This window comes from Cnephaeus nilssonii (assembly GCF_951640355.1).
Source record: "Cnephaeus nilssonii genome assembly, chromosome: 1".
Lineage (NCBI taxonomy): Eukaryota > Metazoa > Chordata > Mammalia > Chiroptera > Vespertilionidae > Cnephaeus > Cnephaeus nilssonii.
Window position 1 is genome coordinate 10,492,428 of NC_137072.1, and position 22,347 is coordinate 10,514,774.

A 22,347-nucleotide genomic window follows, 5' to 3' on the forward strand; every position below is an offset into this window, starting at 1 on the left:
GTAATAGCTAAGTGACCTTGGAAAAATTCCCTAATCTTTCTTTAAACCCCTTTTCATCCACTGAAAGAATAACAGTACCTATACCCCTCATCAGATTGCTATGTATTTTACATTAGATAATTCTTATAAAACATTTAATTGAAGCCAAGCACATATATACCAATGTATTAAAATGTTAACTCATGTTAAATGATTTAGTTTAAAATTTTACTAAGCCATCAAGAATGTATACACACACGTGTAAATACACAGACACAAAACTAATTATTATTTTATCAACAGCTGTTTCAATGGAAATAACTCTAAATTAGAATAATTAGAGAAGGCACATGTCTAACAGGAACTGGGATATTTCCTTACTAGAATCATGTAAGAATGGAATCACAGCAATACTCTAATAAATTTCTACTCTTTTATTTTGCAAGTTTAAATCTTAAACTTGTCCTTTTCCCAAATCCCCTAGAGTGAATCCCTGTACCATCCTCAACTTTCAGCCTTTTACAATGCACAAAGATGAGGCCATTAGGTATCATCTGCAGAACCATGTCCATCCTCTTTTCCAATCTGAAATACAATGGCATTCTTCCTGATTAATCCATCCACCTTTAGTGGCCTATATACCAAATGTTTCTGTGTTTCAAGGTTCAATCCTTAATCCATTTCCTTTCTCATGGCATTGCTGCTTCCTGCCTTCCCTCATCCACTCGTTTAAATTACCATGCTAAAATTCTAAGAATAGTTTGGAAGGAAATAAAAACCGTATGTCCTATGATTAAGCACATACATACATTTGCAAAACTGAATTTACCCCAGATGTACCTGATGAAAAAGTAACCTAGGCAAACATTTTAAATTTGATAATATATTAATTTGTACTAATCATCAAATTCCCAACCAAAACTATCAATGCTCATTTACTATTCAAATAAATAATATATGATTAAGATCTTACTTATTAACATCTGAACCAAAATCTTCAAGAAATTCCACTTTTCTTTGAGAAAATGTAATTCTCATTTTAACAGGTAATGAACCATGTATAGCTTTGTCAAAACAATTTAGGATATTTTCTTCATTTTGTTTGAGGTCACCACTATATTCCATTTCAAGCAAATTGAGGTATAACTTTGTGTTCTCCTGTGTAAAAAGTAGTATCGTTAATAATATTTTTAAGATATTTTTATTAGACCACAGATATTTAAAATGCCCTAATTTTGATGTCTCAATTTGAAAAATTCAATACTGAAAATTGCGTATTAAAATGTAACTCGTGTTAAATGTTTTCAGCATTCACTGAATAAATAAAAACTAATTAGCATATTGATAGCACATCATCTTAGTATTTCCTATACAATATGTTAAATTGTTCAATGGCAATAAATTAAAGTCCTATATCCTATCTTGAGTTTAATGTGGCTTGACTTACCATAACAAATATAAACTAAAACATGAAAAAAATGATCTCTGTACTTCTCAGTAAATTAAATCTTTACAACTGTAGATAATTACCTTAAACAGCAGGAAGCAAACAGTTATAAAACCTGTCTTATACAGACCTGGGATCAGCTAAAAAATGTAAAATATGAGCTATTTCCCATACCCTGCCTCCTATCAACTGTTATATAAAAAGAAATACTTTGGAAAAGGAGAATAATCTCACTGCCACATTTCCTGTAGGATAGGTAACTGCCATGCTTTTGTTCTCCCAAGATCCTCTACTCTACTTAATAATCAGTAAATCTGCTATACAATTTCAAATAGTGGAGAAAATATAATGTAACAATGTCTGCAACCTTTTAATTGATAATTTAAAAATTTTTTTTAAAGAATGGCAACATCAGTTTAGAGGGACTGTTGTCTTCATTTAGTAATTAAATATATTACATACAGACCAAATCTTTCATCATAGTTGCCAAAATGAAAATTAAAAAAACAGAACAAAAAAATGACCACTGGTTTTTCATGGAAGATATTCCAAAAACACAAATACATACTTTGTCTCTTTCAATTGCTTCCAAAAGCACCTTTTTTGATTTTGCCAAGTTTTTTTGTATTTTGAAAAGATGCCGGGCTAGTTTAATAGCATAAAACGATGATTCATTATTCGATTTGGCATTCTTAATAGCATCTTGAAGCAAATGTTCAGCTTCTTCCATATTTCCATGTCGTCGTTCTAAACTTACTCTTCTCAAACGAACCATTGCCAATCCTAGAACACATTCTTCAAATGTTCTCAAGATATTCCTGGCTTCATTAATATTACCTAGAAATAGTAATTATATGTTTATGCTTTTGTTTAAACTTTTGAAATATCCTTTAAGCCAGGTATTGCCAAGTAACAGCCCACAGGCTAAATCCAGCCTTCTGCCTGTTTTCCTAATGTTTCTTTTTTTAATTGAAAAAAAAACTTTTTTTTTTCTTTTGAGAAAGAGAAAGGGAGAGATAGAAACATCTATGATGACAGAATCATTGTTGGCTGCCTCCTGCACACCACCTACTGGGAATGGAACCTGAAACCAGGAATTGAACTGGGACCTGATTCACAGGTTGATGCTCAATCACTGAACCACACCAGCTGGGCTGCCTGTTTGTTTTTAATTTTTAAAAACTGGAACAGACTCTTTTGTTTATGTATTACCTATGGCTGCTTCTGGGCTACAATGGCAGAGTTTTGAGGGAAAAAGCCATACAGCCTGCAAAGCCTACAGTATTTAGTATCTGGCCCTTTACAGAAAAATTTTACTGACATTTGCTTTACAATATCCCTTAACATTCATTTCCTGTATCTTTATCCAGAAGTAAAATCCCCCAAAATTCAACTATTTCCTCATTCTTACCCTGCTGTTCCTCAAAAGCTGCCCAAAGCATATGCACCACAGGTTTCTTTGGGAGATGAATAGTGCAAGCTCTGCTGAAGACATGCCTCACTCCTTCAATGCTATGGTTTTCCATGTACTTGGCATACTACATATAGAACAGAGGAAATACTGAATAATTTACAGTTGAACCAGCCATTAAATATGTGACAGAACGATAAAATTCTATTTTTAAACCCATTCAGCACCTTTATTGAACCACTAGACTAGTTTCTGTAAGGAAGGACGAAGAGAGGCAACGAGGTTGGCATATGCAGCAGTCAAATCTGGTTGCAAGCAGACCATCTCCTAATGCAACAGATATAGTTATATGAACAACATTCAACAGAAGTACAAAAAAGGTTAGTCACTAGTCAATGTTTATAATATATTCAAGTTTCAGAGCATATAATTTTCTTACCTTAATCCAAAACTCCTCATAGAGGGCACATGATATGACACATCTTTCAAAGAGAACCACAACTCGTTCATGAGTCCCATTTTCAATTTCAAATTCTAAGTATTCTTTCCAGTTTTTTAGTTGTGCCTTTTCCAATGGTTTCACATGAAAATAAGGTCTTTTAATCTGCAATAAAGTGACATAGCAATTAAACAAACACCAAAATATGTATGACTACAGTAACAATGTTATTTTTGTGTGTTAAATTATAAATATAATTACTGATATACCAAAAGTTTAATAATCATATCTCATGATTTTTTAAAAAAACACATTTTAAATTAAAAGCCTTTAAATTCCTTAGGCTTTACAAACAGAAGAAATAGACTGTATTTTCCATTTATTTAGTTACTAGAGGCCCGATGCACGAAATTCGTGCATGGGTAGGGTCCCTAGGCCTGGCCAGCGATCACAGCCAATCTGTGGGGTGACCAGAGGGGCGATCGAGGCCCCCACTGGCACCTGCCTTGGCCGGCCTGGTCCCGCCCACTCACCGGCCCTGGCCCCGGCTGCCGCCAAGGGTCGCCTCCTGCAGTGGGAGGCTACTAGCAGGGTGATCTGGGGGCCCCACCGCTGGCACCCGCCTTGGCTAGCCTGACACCTGCGGGCTGGGGGCAGCTCCTGCATTGAGCGTCTGCCCCCTGGTGGTCAGTGTGTGTCATAGCGACTTCTCGTTCTGTAGGTTGGTCATTTGCATATTAGGCTTTTATTATACAGGATTTTAACAGAACTACACAATTTTTTTTATATTCAGAAAATCTTATTCTTTGATTATTTTTTGTTTTGTTTTGTTTTTAAATATATTTTGATTTTTCACAGAAAGGAAGGGAGAGGGATAGAGAGCTAGAAACATCGATGAGAGAGAATCATCGACCAGCTGCCTCCTGCACAGCCCCCACCAGGGATGTGCCTGCAGCCAATGTATATGCCCTTGACCGGAATCAAACCTGGGACCCTTCAGTCCGCAGACCGACGCTCTATCCATTGAGCCAAACCGGTTTCGGCTCTTTGATTATTTTTAAATTGAACAATTACTCCTTCAGAACAGAAAGAAAATCAGTGGCTGCCTGGGCCTAGGAGTGGGATGGTGGTTACTGCCTGGAAAGTGGCCAACAGGATCTTTGGGATGACAGAAGAGTTCTATATCCTGATTTTGTGGTGACTGTAATGCACAGACATTTGACAAAAATCATTTTACTAGCCAGTCACAAAAAAACATACAGTTGGCCCTCCACATCCAAAGATTTGCATCCATGGATTTATCCAACCACGGATCGAAAGTATTTAAAAAAAAAAAAAATCCTAGAAAGTCCCAAAAAAGTAAAACTTGAATTTGCCACTCCAAGCACTATGGTGAATCCACATGAACAAAGTGATATGTAGGCATACCCTGCTGTATCCTATATGGAAATACTGTACCACTTTATATAAAAACTTGAGCATCCAAGGATTTGGATACCTGCAGGGGTCCTGGAACCAATCCTCTGAGGATATGGATACTGTACTATATGATTTCATTCATATAAAAGGCCAGAACAGAGAAATCTATAAGAACAGAAAGCAGATTAATAGTACTTTAAGGCTGGGCTGAGGTTAGGTGCTGTCAAGTGAGTAAAGGAATAGGGGGTTGAGAGCTAAGGGTAAAAAGTGTTTCTTTTTGAGGTGAAAAAAAGTTCTAAAATTAACTGTAGTGCCTTGGTTCGTGTGGCTTAGTTGGTTGGAGCATCATCCCATACACAGAAAGGGTCATGTTCGGGAGGCAACCAATCGATGTTTCTCTCTCACACTGATGTCTGTCTGTCTGTCTCTTAAATCAATTTTTAAAAATTTTAAAAACTGACCCTAGTGACAGTTGTTTTCTGTGAATATATTATGAACTATTAAATTATATACTTTAAATGGAAGAACTATATAATATGGGAATTATCCTAATAAAGAGGGAATATGCTAATTGACCATAACTCCATCACAAAGATGGCTGCACCCACAGCTGAAGCCAAGATCCCATAAGGAGCCTTAAAAAGCAATCAGCAGGGACCTGAGGCTACGCCCTCCCCCGCCACCAAAGGGCTTGACAGGGGACCTCAGGCTACATCCCCCACCCAGCAGGGCTTGACAGGGGACCTCAGGCCATGCCCCCCGCCCCGGCACCAGGCCAGGGGACCTGAGGCCATGCCCCCAAGGTGCACCCCCAGTGCTGGGTCGGGGACCTCAGGCCATACCCGCCACCCTGGCACCAGGCTGGGGAACCTCAGGCCACACCCCCTGCCCAGCACTGGGCCAGGGGACCTGAGGCTGCGCCCCCCTGCCTGGCAGGACTTGACAGAGGACCTCAGGGTACAGCCCCAGTGCTGGGTTGGGGGAACTCAGACCGCGCCCACCGTCCAGTGAGGCTTGACAGGGGACCTGAGGCTGCACCTCCCTGCCGTTGGGGCTTGATGGGGGACCTGAGGCTGGGCCCCCCCGCCTGGTGAGGCTTGACAGGGGACCTCAGGCCATGCCCCCCACCCAGCGGGGCTTGACAGGGGATCTCAAGCCATGTCCCCAACCTGGCGGGGCTTGACAGGGGCCCTCAAGGCACCTCCCCCGCCCTGGTCTGGGCTGGGGGACCTCAGGCTACGGCCCCCGTCCTGGCGCCGGGCCAGGGGACCTAAGGCTATGTTCCCTGCCCGGCAGGGCTTGACAAGAGTGGGACTGGCCAGGTCTGGATCTAGCCCAATGGGGGCGGGGGCCAGCCAGGTCTGGGTCTCATGCGATTTTGAGGTGCATGTGGGTGGGCATGGACTTGACTCTGGGTCCCATGGTGCGCCCCAAACTCTTGACAGGAGGAAGGTTTTCATATACATTTTACTAATTTTCTTTCATCTCTGACACTTCTATTATAGAGAAAGGGCAAATAAGCAATATTAAATTATTTCCTCTAATTAATCCCCTTTTAATGTGCACGAATTTCATGCACCGGGCCACTAGTGTATTAATAAAGCTGTTAAAAAACAAAAAAAATAAGATTTTGAAAAAAACCCTCATTTCACTGTACACCTAAAATGGGTGTATTCTGCTACATGTGAAATGTAACTCAGAGTGTTGTCTTGTACACTGAAAGGTCACACAGATATGATTCCCTGTCAGGGAACATACGCAGGTTGCAGGTTCAATCCCTGGTAGGGTTCATATGGGAGGCAACGGATTCATGTTTCTCTCCCTTCCTCTCTATAGAAAAATCAATAAAAACATCCTTGGGTAAGGATTGAAAAAAATGGAACAATTCTCAAAAGTATGATTCAGATTAAAGAAATATCTTATAAGCCTAAATTTAATAAGATTCTAAAATTGATAATGGAAAAATGATAAAATTGATAATGGTAGCAACAAATGGGAAGAACGCCTTGTTATTAAGCAAATATAAAGAAAAAGTAGCAGTGTAGACATTATTTGAAACTGAAAAATACATTATTATTATTATTGCTATACTTTTAAGACAATTACAAAGAAAAAACACTTACACCTTCTTCAAATGTCCACCTTTTACTAACTTCATGCTCATTATAATTAAACATTTCTTGATGAATTTCAATGATTCTGTGCCTCATGTTTTCTATTTCAGTAATTAGCTTGGGAAGAAAAAGAAAAAAATTTAAAATTACACAAGTTATATAATGAAATTTTAAAATATCACTACTTACATTTAGTATTATCCACACATACTTAGTCTTAGAATACTGTTGGGTTTAAACTGTCACTCAATTTTGTGCAAGTACAATGAACACTACTAAAATTTATAACTATTTCCTAACAAACCATTTCCTATTATGTTTTTTAAACAGAGGCCCAGTGCACAAAATTAGTGCACAGGGGGGTGGGGGGGTGGAGGGGAAGAGGGATTCTCAGCCTGGCCTGCACCCTCTCCAATCCGGGACCCCTCTGGGGATGTCCGATTGCCGGTTTAGGCCCCATCCCAAACCGGCAGTCAGACATCCCTCCCGCAATCCGGGACCGCTGGCTCCTAACCGCTCACCTGCCTGCCTGCCTGGTCGCCCCCAACTGCCCCCCTGCCAGCCTGGTCGTCCCCTAACTGTCCCGGTCAACCCAGTCTAATTAGCATATTACCCTTTTATTAGTATAGATATGGCTAGTACATCACAATGTAGGCAAAATATTCCTTCTAAGCTATTTCCAGATGTCTCATAGTAAACCATACCATCTAAAGAATTCCAGTTGTCTTAATCAGAAATTAACTTTATATGAGCTACAAGTCATACAACACATACAGTTAAGGGATAGTAAAGTTTATTTTCTCATACTTAAAAGGATTTTTAAGCCTAATTACCTTTGCTGGATCAGTTATGTCTTCAATTCCCGACGGCAGATCATCACCAGGAGGACCATCATCACCACTGTGCCCATTTACAGAAGCTAATTCCCTTCGCAGCTGAATAAACTGTTCACCAGTTAGAAGATCTCTAGGCAAGTTATTCTGTACATGCTCTTTAAATCTAAAGAAAGACAATAAAAATATATTGTTAATTCCTATCACACATTACTCTTTCAAAGGACCTCTGACTTAAAGAAACCAAAACACAAAACCCTTTCTTCCTATAGTAAAAACCTACTATTTGATAAAACAGTCTATAAACATCTTCATTTTCTCCCTGCCTTTGCAATGGAACAGAGAAGGCATGCACAGGCATAAATTCAAATCCTGGTTCTGTCCATTGTTTGTTGCTTGACTTAAGGAAAGTTTTCTTCTTCTCTAAATCTTGGTTTTCTCATCTGTAAAATGGCACAATACATATCTTGCAAAGTTACTGTAAAATCAAATATAGTTTTCCATATTTAAATTATAAATGACCATTAATAAATGACCAACAAATGTTTGTCTTTCCTTGCCCATCTGCCAATTGTTCCTGAATCCAAGTGTTTGGATCAAACACTCCAATAAAACTGCTCTCAAGTCATGAAGAACATCTTACATGCAAAATTAAATGGACACCGTTACATACCTCGATCCTAATGATGTCTTCAGTATTTAAGGTTGATAACCACACCTTCCTTTTAGAACCTCCTTCACCTTGGCTCTCTGGCTTTCCTCCAAGTCTCCGACTGCCCTTTGAGGGTTCCCCCTTACTATCTGTGCCTAAGTGCTATGTATTCCCAAGGATTCCACTCTGCATTTTCTTCTATTTTTTATATTTCTCTGGCTGATCTTATGAATACAGTTTAAATATATTTCTCTGGCCAATATTGTTTGAAATAATAAGCATACTATGACTCAAAACTGTAACTCAAGCCCAAACCTTTCTCCTAAATTCCACATTACTATATCCAATTGCCAACACTCTACACATAGAAATATAGATTAATTTTAAGCAAAGAGTGTTTTGAAAAAAAACTTTATTTCATTTTATTCCCATACACTAATTTACATACATACAAATTTTAATAAAAAACACCCATTTGAGGAGCTAAATATCTATACTATCTCATTTTGGAAACTTATGTCATCTTCATCCAAAAATCAACACGCTTGACATTTCTAATCGTGATTAAAGGTAACGCCAACAAATCAGTTCCCCATTTGGAATTTCCCACCTAACTTAATACTTAGATTCCACTGAATATCAGGTCTTAATGATTCTACCTTCTAAATACATCTTCATAACTTGCTCACTTTTCATCTAGATAAACATAAACTGGTCTTCTAGCCCCTAGTCTCACAATTCTCATACCCAAACCAATACTATTATCAAAACCATTATCAAAAAGTACAAATAAATTCTGGCCAGATAGCTCAGTTGGTTAGAGCACTATCCCCATATGCCAAGTTTCGGGTTCGATTCCCAATCAGGTCACATAAAAAAACAACCAATGAATGTGTAAGCAAATGGATGTTTCTCTCTTCCTTCTCTCTCTCACCAATGAACAAAATTTTTTTCAAACAAAATAGTAAATATGATAAGCCCCTCCTGCCAAAATCATTTCAGTAGGTTTAGTCTGTTGTCAAGCTAAAAATCTAACCCCTTAGATAAAAGTCTTTCCGATTCTTATCCAGCCTTTGACCCAAACCTACCTCTTCAATGTAATTATTAGATATGGCTTTACATGTGGTTGTCCATGTATCACATATTCCAACATTATGAATTTTTCCCCAAGTTTCTAAAAATTGATTTAGGCTATTGGCACCTGTATTTTTAAACTTTCACAAATGTATGTAAATGACACTGAAACTAATTTAAATTACGCAAAGTCAATAGATACAAAGCTCAACTTGACCCAGTTCACTAATGGAAGGAAAAAATGTAGAGTGTCTTATTTTTATTATATATTTACCTTTTAATTAATTTTAGAGAGGAAGGGAGAGAGAAAGAAAGACACATCAATGTGAGAGAGAAACATTTACCAGCTGGCTGCCTCCTATATGAACCCCATCAAACCTGTAACCTGGGAATGTGCCCTGACCTCCTCACATCAATGTTTCTCTTTCTCACTCCTTTCCCTCTAAGATCAATAAAAACATATCCTCAGGTGAGGATTAAAGAAAAAGAGAAGAATGGCTGAGTGTTTAATAAACATTGAGCCCTATTCCTAGGTATTAAGAATAAAAAGTATTTGTAGGCCTCAGAAACTGACAGACATGTAAAGGACACAGGAGACAGAAATGTTATTAGTGCTAAGAAAAATATAAATAAATAGGTAGAGTGGTGGCACAAATGACAAAAGATACTTTCTGTTTAGGTGAATTGAAAAAGTTTCCCCAAAGAAAACATTAAGCTGTAAGTGCTTAAGAAAGATGAATTCACCAGACAAATAGGAAGTGAAAAATGTATGATTACAGTCCGAAAAGTATAAAATACCACCTTGTAGGAAATTATCAGTACATAGGTATGTCTAGAGCTTAGGACTACCAAAAATTAGGTCTGGGAAGTTAGATAACGTCATGAAGTCCTCATTCTAAGGAAGATTTTAAATTAGATATTTTCTTAAATGGAAAATCACAGTAGAAAACTGAAATAAAATTATTTTGATTATTTGAATATATGCAGGGCTTACTACATAAAATACATACATTGCTATTTTGGAACTTAGTTGTTACACGAATCACAAGAATATACTTTTAGTGAGTCATTACGTTTTAAATAAGCATCCATTATGTGCCATGTACAGTGCTAGTTTAGTACTGCAATGAATAATTAAACTAAAGATTCTATTTTCTCATTCTTTCATTACTCCGAAATACCTCAGACAAAAGATAGGAATCTTCTTGTATGAATAAGGAGAACCTAAAGTCTAAAAACAGTAACATTCCTAAACATTTCATAAGATATATGGGAAAATATCTACACTTAAAAGTGTATAAAATATGATTATCGTGCAAGAAAATATATTCCTAAATATTAGGAATTAATTACCTGAGTAATCAAAGGTGTTTTAACTGATTTTTCCACCTACCTCTGAAAATGATGACTATATAGCTGTGTTGGAATACCAAGAATACGATCATATATAGCTGTAACTTCTCTCAGGTTTCCCTGTTCATTCTCCCAGTTTATATACATTTCCCACAGTCTGTCAGATCGGAAATCTGTTCCTGCAGCTAGAACAGCGTGCTCAAAAGTTCTGAAAAATTAAATTACCTTTAAATTATTTTTCTAAGATAAATGCACTTTCAAAATATGTCTATACTTTGCAATATATACAAATATCAAATCATTACGTTGTACACCTCAAAATGATATACAGTAGTTTCCCCTTATCCGCAGGGAATTAGATCCAAGACCCCCATTAGATGACTAAAACCACACAGTACCAATCCCTATCTATAATCTTTTTTTCTATACATACATACATACCTCTAATAAAAGTTTAACTTATACATTAGTCACAAAAATTAATAAAAAAATACAACAATTATAATATATTGTAATAAAATTATGTAAATGTGGTCTCTCAGCAAATTAGCACATATTTCTTTTTCCTTCTTCATAATTTCATGGATAGAAAATTTGCTCTTACCGTAGATTTTAGTGACCTCAGCATACGACATTGTTTTCTTTCCTTATTAAGTCGACAACTTTCACCTTTCACTTAAAGGAAGCACTTTACAGCTTCTCCTTGGCATACCTGAATCACCAGAATCACTACTCTTGCGCTTTGGGGCCAATATTAGGTAAAATAAGGGTTACTTGAACACAAGCACTGGATACTGCGACAGTCAATCTAATAACCTAGACAGCTACTAAAGTACACAGTGTGGATGCGATGGACAAAGGAATGATTGCCATCCTGGGCACACAAGAGCAGGAAGACACAAGATTTCATCACACTGCTCAGAACAGCGCACAATTTAAAACTTATGAATTGTTTACTTCTGGAATTTTCCAATTAATATATTCAGACTGTAGTTGACTGCAGGAAACTGTGACAGTTGAAATCATGAATAGGAGGGCTACTACTGCAACATGTCAATAAAACTTCAATTTTTAAAAAATTTAAAAATCAAATAGATAATGCTAAATTCAAAATTATATTCAATTGCTTCCTATACAAATAGAGATTAAAAGATAGAAGGAATTGCCCAGCTGGTGTGGAGTTCAGTGGCTGAGCGTCAACCTATGAACCAGGAAGTCAGGGTTTGATTCCCAGTCAGAGCACAAGCCTGGGTTGCAGGCTCATCCTCAGTAGGGGCCGTGCAGGAGGCAGCCAATAGATGATTCTCATCTATGATGTTACTATCCCTCTCTCCCTTCCTCTGAAATCAATAAAAACTTATTAAAAAAAAAAAAAGATAAAAGTAGTAATAAAGAAGTGTATGAGAACAGCTTTAAGAAAGTGAGAAAAGCCCAGCCGGCGTGGTTAAGTGGTTGAGCATCAACCTGTGAACCGGGAGGTTACTGTTTGATTCCCAGTTGGGCACATGCCAGTGTTGCAGGCTTGATCCCCAGTGTGGGGCATGTAGGAGGCAGCCAATTGATGATTCTTTCTCATCATTGATGTTTCTATCTCTTTCTCCCTCTCCCTTCCTCACTGAAATCAATAAAATAAAAGTGAGAAAACATAAAGTGAGAAACATAAAGGGAATAGATAAATGTACTTTTATGTAATTTACCTTATGTAAAATTACAATGCAAAATATACACACTGTAAACATATATTTGTTAAACTTGAAATGCTTGTTGAATGGATTCATTTAGGGCAGAAGACAGACACAATTATTATTAGTTTAAATAATAATTTTCTGGGAAAATAACTCCCAACAAGGGATCCAGCTGCCTTACGTGGTAATGAGAAGTATACATATATTTTAAAACTATCAAAAGTCTCTCCTGATTCTAAAATTCCACAATTATAGTTTATTACAAAAACATATTTTTAAGTACCTAATTCATGTCAAGAGATTTCTGCAAGCAATGTTAAATCATTAGATGTGAAATTCAAATGAGATAAAACCATTAAATACATTTTCAATATAAATATTTTAGAATCAAGAGGGATTTTTAACAATATAAAACTATACTACCTAAATTAATCTATAACTTTAACAAAATCCCAATAAAAGCTCTAACAAATTTTGGGTGAAAAGGAAAAACAAATTCTAGCATTCATCTGGAATACAAAAATGTAAAATATTTTGTGAAAGGACAATGCAGTTTTCCTGAAAGATATCAAAAGAAACTAACTAGGAAGCTATAGTAATTATCAAAGTATATTTGAGAATTTAGTCCATGATAAAGTATTTTTAGAATTAATGCAGAAAAGTTGGACTATTCAATAATTGAAAAAATAAAGGGTTAATCTCTTTTTCACAAAGGACACAAACTAAAAATGCCAGATGAGTGATTTTTTAAAAACTATTTTAAAAATCAGGAGAAAATACAAGGTTTATATATTCCTGGCAAGATAGGCACAAAAGTCAGAAACTAATAAAAGATTGAATACTGAACATTAAGAAAAAAAAGCCTCTATATGATAAAGATACCCTACACAAATTAAAAGTTATACCAAAACTGCAGGAAATATGTTTAAATATATATAGATAAAGGGTTAAAAGTATGTGTGTATGGGTACACACACACACACACACACACACACACACACACACACACAAGGCCCGCTGCACGATATTCATGCAAGAATAGGCCTTCCTTCCCTTGGTTTCACTCCCAGGCGCCCGGGAGCCCTAAAGTCCTAGCTTCTGCTGGAGCACCACTCCTGTACCTCCCTCCGCTGCCCCGCTTCCCCTCATAGCAGGCTTCACGCTGCTCTGCGCCTGCATATGCAAATTAACCTCCATCTTTGTTGGGTTAATTTGCATACTCACTCTGATTGGCTGTGGGCATAGCGGAGTGATGGTTAATTTGCATGTTTCTCTTGGTATTTGTGTGTGAAGTTTCCGAGACAGTGAAATACATGTAATTGTCCCTGCAGAAACTCAAAATGATCCAGTAAATCAATGCATCAGACACTAAGAAAGTGGAGGGAGTTGGGAGAGGAAGATGACAAAAAGGTAACAAAATAAAGACAGAAAGTTTAGAAGGTCTGATTAATAAATGGTAAGACACCTTAAATCTTGTTTCCTGATCAGCTATGGGAATTCAAAAACTAGGTATATTTCCCCTGGAAGTTCAGGTTATCCTTCAATGAAAAAACTGCTTCACATAGAAATCCTATCTAATAAAGAGGGAATATGCTAATTGACCATCACTCCATCACAAAGATGGATGCACTCACAGCTGAGGCCAAGTTCCCTTAAGGAGGAGCCTTAACGAGCAATCAGCAGGGACCTGAGGCTACGCCTTCCCCCGCCCCCGCGGGGTTTGACAGGGGACCTCAGGCTGTGCCCCCAACCAGCAGGGAAAGACGGGGATCTCAGGCCTCGCCCCCTGCCCCGGCACCAGGCTGGGGGACCTCAGGCCGCAACCCCCGCCCCGGCGCCAGGCCAGGGGACCTGAGGCCATGCCCCCACCCGGCGGGGCTTGACAAGGGACCTCAAGGTATGCTTCCTGTCCTGGTGCTGAGCTAGGGGACCTCAGGCTGCTCCCCCTGCCACAGCATCAGGCCGGGGGACCTCAGGCTTCGCCCCCCCACCAGTTGGGGCTTGACAGGGGACTTCAGGCCGCGCCCTCCACCCCGGTACCAGGCCGGGGAACCTCAGGCTACACCCCACACGCCCTAGCACCAGGCCAGGAGACCTGAGGCTGCACCCCCCTGCCTGGCAGGGCTTGACAGGGGACCTCAGGCCATGCTCCCCACCCAGCGGGGCTTCACGGGGTCTTCAAGGTGCACCCCCAGTGCTGGGTCGGGGGAACTCAGGCTGCGCCCCCCACCAGGTAGGGCTTGACAGGGGAACCTGAGGCTGCGCCGCCCTCCCGGTGCCGGGCTGGGGGACCTGAGGCTGCGCCGCCCCCGCCTGGTGGGGCTTCATGGGGGAACTCAGGCCACGCCCCCCATCCTGGAACCGGGCCAGGGGACCTGAGGCTAGCCCCCTGTTCGGCAGGGCTTGACAATGTTGGGACTGGCCAGATTTGGGTCTCACACGATTTTGAGGCACATGTGGGTGGGTGGGGACTTGACTCTGGGTCCCCCTTTTAATGTGCACAAATTTCGTGCACCGGGCCACTAGTAAGAAGATATCAAGATACTGCCCTGGCCAGTGTGTTCAGTGGTTAGAGCATCAGCTCTGCACCAAAGGGTCACGGGTTTGATTCCATCAAGGGCAACCCAGGTTCAATCCCCAACCCAAGTCAGTTCAGGTGCAGGAGGCAACCAATTGATGTGTCTATCACACTGATGTGTTTTTTTCTTTTCTTCTTCTTCTCTCTCTCCTCCTCCCTCCATTCCTCTCACTCTCTGTAAAAATCAATGGAAAAAGTACGCTCAAGTGAGGATTAACCACAACAACAAGATATAAAGATACCAACACTGGGAGTCCAACAAAAATTGGGTGGCCACCTGATCATTTTACTGTGAAGCCCTCCAGGCCAGCTAAAACTGGACCCCAATACAAAATACACAGAGCTTCTATTCTAAATTTATTAAAATCTAATGTTCAACATAAGCAAAAATCCAGAAATTAGACATGACAGAGATTAAAAACAAACAAAAAAAACTTCAGAGGAAACAGTGCTAGGAGCAGACTTCAACTATCCTAATACTCTCAAAGAAATGATAAAGATATGCAGCCATATAACAATAGGAGGATGTGAGACAAAGAACAAAGGGGGTGTTGAGGAGGTGGCTGATCAATGTTTCTCTCTCATGGATGTTTCTCTCTCTCTCTATCCCTTCTCTCTCTCAAAAAAACAACAACAAACAAACATTTTTTAAATAAGTAAATAAAAGTTTCCATGAGGCCCAGTTGGTATTGCTCAGTGGTGGAGCATTGACCCATGAACCAGGAGGTCACAGTTTGATTCCCTGTCAGAGCATATGCCCGGGTTGCGGGCTCAATCCCCAGTAGGGCGCATACAGGAGGCAGTTAATAAATGTTCTCTCACTGATGTTTCTATCTCTCTATCCCTCTCCCTTCCTGTCTCTCTAAAGTCAACAAAAACATATGAAAAAAAACAAAAAAGCTTGTTTGAGGAAAAACATATCATATAAATATGAGAAGAATGGTATCATACTTATCAATAGCAACACGAGAAGCTGTAAGTGGATCAAGAGATGCCTTCAAAGCCCTAAGGAAAAATTACTTTCAACTCTATACCCCAATGGACCATTAATTTGGGTGTTTCAGACATAAAAAACGGTTATTTTTTTTTTTAAATCCCAAGCATCCTTTATCGAGTGATAGGATGCTTTTCTATAAAATGTGGGCACATAAACCAAGAAAGAGCAGGATCAAATAAACTTTTTTAAAAAATATATTTTTACTAGAGGCCCAGTGCACGGATTCATGCACCAGTGGGGTGGGTCCCTCAGCCTGGCCTGTGTCCTCTCGCAATCCGGGATCCCTTGGGGGATGTCGGATAGCTGGTTTCGGCCCGATCCAGACAGGAGGGAGCCCAATCCTTTGAGTTGAGCATCTGTCCCCTAGTAGTCAGTGCGCATCATAGCGACCAGTTGTTTGGTTGCTTAGGCTTATATATATATAGATTGATTTCAGAGAGCAAGGGAGAGGGAGAGAGAGATAGAAACATCAATGATGAGAGAGAATCACTGATTGGCTGCCTCCTGCATGCCCCCCACTGGGGATTGAGCCCACAACCCAGGCATGTGTCCTTGACTGGAATCTAACCCAGGACCCTTCAGTCCCCAGGTTGACGCTCTATCCACTGAGCAAAAACCAGCTAAGGCTCTAATAATCTCTTAAATAGAGCTAGAAACCCAGGAATGAGGTAAAGACATATTCTAGAATCAGGATGATAAAGAAATTCCAAAATAACATCTGTATAACAAAAACAGAATAGAACAACCAGTCCACATTACAGAAGAGAAGATCCGAGGTGGGATAGCTTAAAGAGGGAAGGGAAAAAATGGAATTTACAGATTTCCGAGTGTAATTCTCTTTTACAATTTTCACACTAAGTAGAATATTTTGTTAAATATATTTTTATTGATTTCAGAGAAGAAGGAAGAGGGAGAGATAGAAACATCAATGATGAGAATCACTGATCGGCTGCCTCCTGCACGCCCCCACTGGGATCGAGCCCGCAACCTGGACATGTGCCCTTGACCGGAATCGAACCCGGGACCCTTCAGTCTGCAGGCTGACGCTCTATCCACTGAGCCAAACCAGCAAGGGCTAAGTAGAATATTTTTAACTCCCAAAAATAACTTACAAAGTATTTGTACATTATGTAAAGTAGTATTTAGTACTGACTACTGAAAGTAGCTGTTGGAAGGGGTGAAAATTTTTAAATGTGCAAAGAAAACCAGGCAAGTTGAATAATGGGGAGGAAGCAGTAATTAATCCAGGAAAAACAAAAGGCTATGAAACCTAGCCATTTGGAAAGATGAAGAATGAAAAAATAATATAGAAGTGAACTAAAATTTTTAGTTAACATTAGAAAATTATGTCTTCAGCAAATGAAGAAAGCAATACTATATCATACATGTTAAAAAATACCAGAAGAAACAGCTAAAATATTTGAAAAGGGGTGGTAAGACTGCTTTTTATTATAAGCAGTTTAATACTGACTTTTTAAACATTTAAAAGTTGCTGTAATTAATAAGAAAAACATAATCCAAAAGTAAAAGGAGTAAATGATATGAAGAGGCAATGTGAAAATGGCTTATCTATAATAATAAAAGCGTAATATGCAAATCGACCGAACGAAACAGCAGAATGACCATCTGGATGACCACTCTATGACACCTACTAGCGCCAAGCCAACCAAGGCGGGTGCGATGCAATTTGTCGGGGGCCCGGTCATTGCCCCATGATCGCCCTACAGAGGGAGCCCCAGGCCACCAGCCGGCAAGGTGACCGATCAATTGGGGGGCTCGACGATCACCCCCAAGAGGGAGGCCCAGGCCATTGACTGGAGGCCTGGTGAGCAGGGCCTCCCTCTGCAGGGCGTAATTGGTCTCCCCAAAGAGGGGATTGATGGAGTAGGCAAGGCCTACCTCTTTGGGGGGATTGATCACAGGGCTCCTGGAGTGAGAGGGCTGAGGGGACACACACACACACACACACACACACACACACACACACACACACGTATGCGTGTGTATGTATGTATGTGTGTGTATACACCCCCAGTGCACAAATTTCATGCACCAGACCTCTAGTATAAGGATATGAAAGATGGCAAACCAGGATAAATAATCTGGAGATATATAAACTAAAATAATGTGATATCACCTAAGGATAAAGAAAAATATGGTCTACTATGAGAAAATAACTACTCTCATACACTGTGGGAGTTTAAAATATCACTTCTGAAGAAACATTTGATGGAATTTAGCTGTGTGTTCCCTTTGATAGAGTTCCAATTCCAGCATGCTCTACATAAATACTGACTTGTATAGAGACATTAACTGAAGCACTGGTTATTTCCTATGCATAAGAATTTGGTGAAATAAAATATAACACCTGGATACTGTAAAATACTTTGCAATAGGTAAAAAATTATGGCAGAGATTCCAAAACATACTGTTAAAAAAAAAAAATCAAAGGATAATATGAACAAACATGTATAGCTGTGTGTATCTAAAAGAACACACACCAAACTATTAACCACAAGGGGAGTGGAACTGGGAACGTAAGAAAAGGGAGGTACAAAACAGAGGGGGAGCCCAGCCAGCATGGCCATGGTTGAGCATCTATGAACCAGAAGGTCATGGTTCAATTCCCAGTAGAAACACATTTCCAGGCTGCAGGCTCGATCCCCAGTAGGTGATGTACAGGAAGCAGCCGATCAATGGTGCTCTCTCATCATTGATGTTTCTGTTTCTCTCTCCCTCCCTCTCCCTTCCTCTCTGACATCAATAAAAATATACCTTAAATAAATAAGTAAATGGAAAGGGAATTATGTTTTTTTATATAATCATGCATACATTTATTACATGTATTCTTTTTAAATAGAGAAATTATATGGAATTTAAACTTTCGGTTTAGCATTCACAAACAGTTCTATTATCAACATAAGAAAAACTGATTTATAATTTATATCTTTGAACACATGTGATTAACAGAGTTTCACATACCCTCTTATTGTACTGTTTGTCTCAGAATCCCCGGGATCCAATGTTTCTTTTAAGAAGTTTATATAATGTATCCAAAGGTCAACACTAAGAGGTATTGCCTGAAGCCCCCGTCGATACACCTAAGAAGAAAACAACAAAACTGTACTTCAAATATTTAATTATTTCTTAACAGAGAGGTAACACTGTGTTATCCGGTGAACCTTAGAAATACTAATTACTGGAATTTTGTTTAAATAATCTACCATTACCATTTGGGTGGAGGTTGGATAGAACATGGCAATGTTCTGATCCCCACGTGCAGAGTCTTGATCTTCAAAGCGCAGCAGTCCCTGCATTCTGACCGGGTTGTGTGGGCAGGCTTTGGGTTACAGACCATAGGGCACAGACCCATTAGAGCACCAATGACAGCGTCTGACCAAAAATGCAATAAGACGTAGCAAATGTGACTAGCAAACCAACTATATTGTTTGGAAAATGAGAAATAAATGTAAGTGAGAGAAAAGCCCTGCCCTACTTGTTAAGCTGCAGTGTAATACAGAGGCTTGCACTGCAAAGCTTGACAAACTGTAGAGGTTTAACGCACCTGCCAACAAAGAGAGAAAATATTAGCTACAAATGCCACAAGAGTGACAAATGCAAATAAAATACCCTATAAAATTGTTTGACCACAAATCGTAGGTACTGCCAGCCAAAGAAAAAAGAAAAGTCTTTGTTTTGTTATTTGGCTTACAGTACCTAATGGAAATTATTTTATTCAGTGATGTACGCACCTCATCTGATTGTTTAATGTTGTCATGCCGCTTTTCAAGGTCTGCATACTTTTTCCAGTAACCATAGCAATACGGATAGTGTATGAAAAATTTGTCAAATGCTTTCCTGGCAGCCATCAAGTGATTCTGATGAAAATAAAATGAGGTGTTTAAATATCTTGGAAGTTTTTGTCACAACAATATTTATTATTCCTTTCAAATGTATTATCTCAAATAAAAGAAATGGCAGGTTTAAAAAGACCTCACACAGCAGTTCTTTTCCCTACAAATGCAATCTTATTCTTTGAAACAGAGGAACTAATTTTGTTAAACTACAGGGTAACCTTTTATTCACAGATTTTATCCAGATACACATGCACAGCACTTATTACGAACATTCGACTTTGACTCTACTGACTTTTCACAACACACCAATGTGATTTTTTTTTTAAGTTAAAAAAGTGTATATATCCAGTGATGCAACTTAATCTGAAAATTATAAAAAAGGCAACTTTAATTTCAAAACATTAAGACCCCGTCTAATAATGACTTGATTAATCTGTTCCTTTAGTCCCATTTAAAAGTTACTAACCTCCTGTTCTACATACTGAAGTAAATATACCCAGCCTGTAAAATCCTGAGGATTATTTTCTACAGTTTTCCAAAACTTTTCATATTCTGGAGGGAAATTTGCTTCCGTTTCTGCCACTGGAAGGTCCACAGCATTGGCTATTTCATTTTCTTCTGTAGTTGCATTCACATTAGGAGATCCATCAGGTGACTGTTCCATTTCCGTAACATTCATAATTTCAGTACTGAAATCAGCAGACTGTTCTACCACTACCTCCGAACTGTTGCCTGTGCTGCCATTACTAGAATTTCTGAACTCATCCATGTGAGAATTTTGCATAGCTGTTTATTTTGTCTTCAGTTAATGATCTGTAGAAACAAGAATAAAGAAAAACATTTTCCAAATGTTTATTTAGCATCATCAAAACCACCCCTTTTTAAAAATTATTTTTAGAGAGGAAAAAACAGAAGCATCAATGTGAGAGCAAAACAACAATCAGCAACCTCCTGCATGCCCTTACCAGGGATCAAACCTGCAACAGAGCATTTGCCCTGACCAGGAATTGAACCAGCAACCTTTCAGTGCATGGGATGACAACCAACCAGCTGAGAAGCACCAGTCAGGGAAAAACCACATTTTTATAAAACACAAGCTCTCATTAGCTATTAAAGAAATATAATAATTTGATTCTTGATATCTCTTATAACTCTTAATTAGGTTTATTAGTTTCTATATTATAAATGAAATTCTAGAACATAAATTTTCCAAAAATCTATTTTATTATTGGGTGTTTGAGTAACACTAAATAACTAAGGACTTAGTTCCTTCATCCATAAAGCAAGTGAGGGTTTGTGCCTGCTCCCTAAAGAAGCAATCATATCTGAATTCAATGTTTCTTAGCTAAAATTATAAAATTCAATGTCTGAATACCATCTTGCTATGGTATTAACCCTGGAAAACAGCAGTATCTTTAATATCTGATTTGAAGGCTAAAGGGAAAATAGCAAAAATTCTGGTCATGGATATAAATGTTTTAGAGGGAAATTTATCACTTAGCTCAGAATAAAGTTTTAGAAAAGGTTGAAATTTTTTAAACATATTAATATATTTGAAATATATTAATACATTTACAATAAAATTTAAATTCTAGCACCAAGGTTTGATTTTACTTTAGAAGTCATAAATGAAGGTATTAAAAAATTGCAAGAGCCCTGGCTGGAGTAGCTCAGTTGGTTAGGCATCATTTGTGCACCGCAAGGTTACTGATTCGATTCCTGGTCAGGGCACATGCCTGGGTTATGGGCTCAATCCCCGGTAGGGGGTGTGCATGAGTCAGCAGATTGATGTTCCTCTCTCAAATAGATGTTTCTCCCTCTTCCTTCTTCTCTCTCTAAAAATCATTAAAAAAATACATATATTTTTTTAATCACAAGAGTGACTTCTACAGTGAATATTATTAAAAACATATTTGTGTAAGTTCTATCATCTGGATAGTAATTATATAAAATTGTTCAAATTAAGTCATCTCATTGTTAAGGCCATAAAATAATAAAGGATTATATTTTTATGCTATAAGGTAGTCCCACAATATATTTTCATAATTCACCTCATCTCTTCTAACAGTTTAAATGGAAAATGAATCATTAAAGTATAGGGCATGTCTCTTTTATTTTTTAAGTGAGGGATTATCATCAAAATTAAACAATAAAATTGGTTCACTCTTTTTCTTTTAATATATTTTTATTGATTTCAGAGAGGAAGGGAGGAGAGAGAGATAGAAACATAATGATGAGAGAGAATCACTGATCAGCTGCCTCCTGCATGCTTCCTACTGGGGATCGAGCCCACAACCCAGGCATGTGCCCTGACTGCAATTGAATTGTGACCTGCTGGTTCATAGGTCAACTCAACCACTGAGCCATGACGGCAGGGCAAGATTGGTTTACTCTTAAAACATACTCAGAATATACAATTACTTAACATAGTACAATGTGACTAAAAAGATGATTAAGACTTTAAACAGAGTAATTCAAAGAAATGCAAGTGACCAATAAGCATATGAAA

At 38.6% G+C, this 22,347-nt stretch overlaps 1 protein-coding gene across 5 annotated transcripts in view; it reads right to left on the minus strand.

The window, feature by feature from the left end:
* PRPF39 (pre-mRNA processing factor 39) overlaps window positions 1-22,347 on the minus strand; it is a 34,916-nt gene that overhangs the window by 3,234 nt on the left and 9,335 nt on the right. Inside the window, exons 1-11 of one of the 5 annotated variants that reach the window (XM_079794591.1) lie at window positions 19,734-19,861; window positions 19,478-19,546; window positions 19,212-19,374; window positions 18,964-19,082; window positions 10,762-10,929; window positions 7,643-7,808; window positions 6,819-6,926; window positions 3,277-3,441; window positions 2,838-2,964; window positions 1,995-2,263; window positions 953-1,137 (exon numbers count right to left, since the gene is read on the minus strand). In XM_079794591.1, the coding sequence (XP_079650717.1) occupies window positions 953-1,137; window positions 1,995-2,263; window positions 2,838-2,964; window positions 3,277-3,441; window positions 6,819-6,926; window positions 7,643-7,808; window positions 10,762-10,929; window positions 18,964-19,082; window positions 19,212-19,298 (1,394 nt within the window). In that variant the 5' untranslated portion in view covers window positions 19,299-19,374; window positions 19,478-19,546; window positions 19,734-19,861. Of the gene's footprint in view, window positions 1-952; window positions 1,138-1,994; window positions 2,264-2,837; window positions 2,965-3,276; window positions 3,442-6,818; window positions 6,927-7,642; window positions 7,809-10,761; window positions 10,930-18,963; window positions 19,083-19,211; window positions 19,862-20,304; window positions 20,652-22,347 lie in introns of those variants that run through there. The other 4 variants (XM_079794588.1, XM_079794589.1, XM_079794592.1 and 1 more) reach the window with 4 other exon arrangements.